This window comes from Babylonia areolata, chromosome 24, assembly GCF_041734735.1.
Source record: "Babylonia areolata isolate BAREFJ2019XMU chromosome 24, ASM4173473v1, whole genome shotgun sequence".
Lineage (NCBI taxonomy): Eukaryota > Metazoa > Mollusca > Gastropoda > Neogastropoda > Buccinidae > Babylonia > Babylonia areolata.
This window is the reverse complement of record NC_134899.1, coordinates 9,046,611-9,051,610: the sequence shown is the minus strand read 5'-3', so window position 1 is coordinate 9,051,610 and position 5,000 is coordinate 9,046,611. Positions and strand designations below refer to the sequence as shown.

General features: G+C 45.9%; 1 protein-coding gene across 1 annotated transcript in view; it reads right to left on the bottom strand.

The window, feature by feature from the left end:
* LOC143298721 (GTPase IMAP family member 7-like) overlaps positions 1–5,000 on the bottom strand; it is a 6,326-nt gene that overhangs the window by 623 nt on the left and 703 nt on the right. The window contains exons 2-3 of the mRNA XM_076611630.1: positions 1,543–1,715; positions 1–264 (exon numbers count right to left, since the gene is read on the bottom strand). The exon at positions 1–264 is cut by the window's left edge and continues 623 nt beyond it. Coding sequence (XP_076467745.1) covers positions 1–264; positions 1,543–1,715 — 437 coding nt within the window. The remainder of the gene's footprint in view (positions 265–1,542; positions 1,716–5,000) is intronic.

Here is a 5,000-nt window from a genome sequence, read left to right as displayed (position 1 = left end):
CGCTTGCTGAAGCTTGCTCCAAACGTCCTGGCCTTTCAAGCGGTCTGCGTGCGTCATGATGATCACCATGTGGTCTGTGACGTCATCCATCAAGGCTTTGAGGCGGCGGTAGGCGCTGTACTCTTCTTCCGTGTAGCGGCCGATGGGCATGACGTAAGCAATGACGTCAGGGCCTGGATCCATGGAGGCCAAGGCTTCTAGGATGGCCGACGCGACGTCTTCGTCGGAGGAGCGGGTGTCGAAGAGGCCAGGGCAGTCCATGACCTGGTGGGTAAAAACATGGTGGGTTAACGCACGTAAAAGAACCCACGGCAACAAAAACGATTGTCCATGGCAAAATTCTGTAGCAAAATTACACTGCAACAAACACACTTGCATTGTATCTACGTGTTCTCCCTGAGGTGAGTAGCCCGAAATTCACACAGAGAAAGCTGTTGTGACAAACAGTACTACAATACAATGCAGTGCAATACAATACAATACAATACAATACAATACAATACAATATAATAATGTTTTGCTTTCTGAACCAGGTAAATCCCTTGACTGCTATTGACAAGTTTGCTCGTCAGTAATATCACGTCAGGCCAGTATGTATGAGCTAATATCATAGACTGACGTAAGTTTACAGTTGGGCCAACAGCAAAGTGAGAGCTGTATTATCAATGGTTTCTCCATTGCAATGGGAAATCATTTACAGCTTAGTCTTTTATGAAGGACTATGACTCAAACTAAGAGGTAAAATTGCACTGGCTCTTAGTGCTGCAGCCTTGGGGGCTAGTTGGCCTTTTGGGAACCATCCCAACACCGACTGTCCTAAAACCCTCTTGGCCGAGAGAATGGGTATGTAACTTGGGCTGGATACTCTCCATTATAGTCAAATTCTATCCCAGATAGTCATGACAGCAGTTACCTCCTCTGCCGTTCTGATAGACATAGTCGAACACGATTGACTATCATACGTCACTAAGACCGAGATTCGGTTGGATGTCGGTCACCATTCTTTGTTTTGATTTCTTCTTCGTGTGATTATGTTACCTTTCATCAGCAGAGTCCGTGAGCTACACCATTTAAACCAAGTGTTCAAGAAAGGTAAGAACTGCAGCTGAAACTGCAACAGGTTCAGCAGTCAGAGTGTTAAAGAACGAATATTCCAGAATCAAGATGGATGGGGAGAGAGAGAGAGAGAGAGAGAGAGAGAGAGAGAGAGAGAGAGAGAGAGAGGATGCATTCAGAGAAAGAGACTGAGACATATATATTGTCACACGGACGAACAGACAGCACACACGCACGCACACACACACACACACACACACACACACACACACACACACACACACACACACACACCACCACCACCACCACCACCACCACCACCACCACAACCCCACTCTCCTACCCCTCACCCACCTTCATCTTTCCTTCTCCATCCCTCTCCTCCCCTACCCCTCATCTCTCCAATCCCCCTCCTCCCCTCCGTACCCCTCACCCACACACAACACCCCCTCCAGCCCCCCCCCCTCCCCCTCCACACACACTGACATCAACTGTGGCCCCGAAGCGGAGAGCGGAGTGTCCGACACAGCGGTGGGTGAGGGAGGTGAAGGAGGCATCGGCAGGGAAGAGGGGCCGGCCCAGCACCGTGTTGCCCGTGCTGCTCTTGCCGCCGCCAGTCCGACCCACCAGCAGGAAGCGGAGCCTCTCCCCGCCCCCACCTGGAACAGTCGTTATCATCATCGTCGTCGTCGTCGTCGTTGCCATCATCATCGTCGTCGTTGTCGTTGTCATCATCATCATCGTCGTCGTCGTTGTCATCATCATCATCATCATCACCATCATCACCATCACCATCACCACACTCACCATCGTCAGTATTAGCATCATCGTCCTCGTCGTCTTCATAATCGTCATCGTCGTTACCGTCATAACCATCACTACTACTACGACTACGACCACTAGCTACCATCTTCATCGTCGTCGTCATCATGGTCTTCACCACCACCACCATCATCGTCATCACCAAAACCGCAACCATCATCAGTATCAGCATCATCACCATCGTCTTCGTATTAATCATCATTGTCATCGTCGTCACCGTCATAACTATCACCACTACTGCGACGACGACCACCACCACCATCTTCATCGTCGTCGCCATGGCCGTCATCATCATCATCATCATCACTAAATCAGCATCATCGTTATCGTCGTCTTCATAATTGATTATCATCGTCATCGTCGTCACAGTCATAACCATCACTACTACTACTACTACTACTACGACGACGACGACAACAACGATCATTATCTTCGTCGTCGTCGTCGTCATCATCATCATCATCACTATTGCCACTGCCATCATCAGTATCAGCATCATCGTCATCGTCGTCTTCATGTTAATCACCTTCCTCATCGTTGCCATCGTCATCACCATCACTACTACTGCTACGACGATGACGACCGCTACGATCATCATCTTCGTCGTCGTCCTCCTCCTCCTCATCATCATCATTATCATCACCATCGTCAGTATCAGCATTATCGTCATCGTTGTATTCATCATCATCATCGTCATCGCCGTAATCACCATCTCGACCACCACGACGACGACCACCATCATCATCGTCGTCGTCATGGCCGTGATCATCATCATCATCATCATCATCACCATCACCATCACCATCGCCATCTTCATAGTCACAGTATCAGTATCAGTAGCTCAAGAAGGCGTCACTGTGTTCAGACAAATCCATATACGCTACACCACATCTGCCAAACGGATGCCTGACCAGCAGCGCAATCCAACGCGCTTAGTCAGGCCTTGATTTCACAGAGAAATCTGTTGAATCACAGGTGTCAAGTGGTGGCTTGCCGTCCAGGGAGTTAACTGGTGAGTGTCAACTGGCGGGTTCGTTGGAGTGGGCCACCGTAATCAGGAGATGGTGAGGGGAAGGGGGAGAGGGAGTGGGTGGTGGTGGTGGAGGGGTCGGGGGGAGGGGTGGGTGGGTGGGGGGGGGCGACTTTCCAATGGGCGATTTTGTAACCCATCACAAACATGACGGATGTACAATGTGATGTATATGTGTAGATATCTATGTATATCTGTAATTATTAATTAATGTGTGATTATATCTATTCTGTTGTCAGTGGAAATACGGAGTCCCAGCAGTCTTGAAAGATCTTTTGATTTTGGGTTCAGGTCCGAAGCTGGCGGAGAATGGAAAAAAAAAAAAAAAGTGTATGCACTTGTCATTTGGAAACAATCCCTACGTGTCGTTTTCTGAAAAAAAAAAAAAGACGCAATGAATCATTTTTAACGTGTTCCACAACACGGGAGGCAACTGCTCCTGACGAAGCATTAAAGATATGAACAGTTGCCTCCCATGGTGGCACGAATTCGGTAATCCCAACCTTCACACACACACACCCCTTTCTTTCTTTTAAAACAAATTCTTCACATATATGTTTTTAGACAGAACTATGAACCACCTGTGACTAACAACAACAACAACATTATTATCATCATCATCATCATTATCATCATCATCATCATCATCATCATCATCATCATCATCATCATCAGCAGCAGCAGCAGCAGCAGCAGCAGCAGCAGCAGCAATAATGATAACAATAGATCCAAGTATCAACAACAACAACAACAACAACAATGATAATGATAATAACAATAATGATAATAATAATGATAAAAGTAACTAAAAACAAAATTAACAACAACAACAACAACGATGCTGCTGCTGCTGCTGATGATGATAATAATAATAATAATAATAATGATGATGATGATGATGATGATGATAGTAATAACGATGATAATAATGATAATGATAACAATTCCCCCCCCCCCTCTCTCTCTTTAGTCTGCTATACATAAACGAATATAAATTACGGCTGGTGATATTTGCTCGGATCATTATGCTATTGATGTAGGTGGCACATAATGTCACACTTCATAGCTTCCTCTGCAGCTGAAGACGACTGGATGTTTGTCAGTGTGTCAGATCCGACTTCGTTTTGTTTTAACCCTAACAGAGCCCCAGACATGGGAACAAAAAGCACAGGCCCACTTGTAGACCCGTGGGGCCCCCATCAGGCAGTGCCCATCCTTTTTAACTCTCTCCATACGAACGGCGAAAGAGACGACGTTAACAGCGTTTCACCCCAATTACCATCATCAAAATATTGCAAGCGGAACGCTCTTATACTGAAGAGGTGAATGTTGACAAAGAATACCACAATTCTGACAACGGAAGCTAAAGGCTGGGTCATTCAGACACCCAGTGGACATCCGATGGGTCTGTGTAGAGGATAAGAGAGGATTGGCCGTACTGAGTGAGTTAAACAGTGCCATAGAAATCCATATGAGATGCAAATCAGTCAGTGTTAAACGCATCATTTCCTGTCGTATAGAATAGATCCAAACCTTTTCCTCTGTCATACATTGTTAGAGCAGCTTTAAACGCACTTACTGTTCTAATACAAAGGTACTTCCGTAGTAGGAGATTCATGAGCACAGTAATGCAGTAAGTTAACTGAGAAAAACGTGGTGGAAAAGAAAAAGAAAATCATAAAGGATTTCGATTTCTTCTCAAGCTTTGAACAGCGCATTGGGTTTTTGCGTAGGTTAGTCACATGTTCCTTTTGTTTTGTTTTCAGTTGTTTTGTTTTGCAGATATGGAATAGCTTTGGTTCAATATCATCATCACTGAGTCAGTATGCTTTGACATCACTGGCCTTCAAAACTGAAACTGAAACTGAATTCACACACACATACACGTAAGAATGACGTTCTTTACGGAATCTTCAGTGCACATTGCATTTCAGCAGTATAGGACTTCAAATTCAGGGCCCGAATAGTTTCTACGCGATACTGTGGAATCCGTTACTTCTATAGAATAGACCGCCCCCCCCCCCCCAACCTCCATCCCCCCCCCCCCCTTCCCAATTCTGGGACACTGTTGGGGTTTGAAAATCAATTCAAG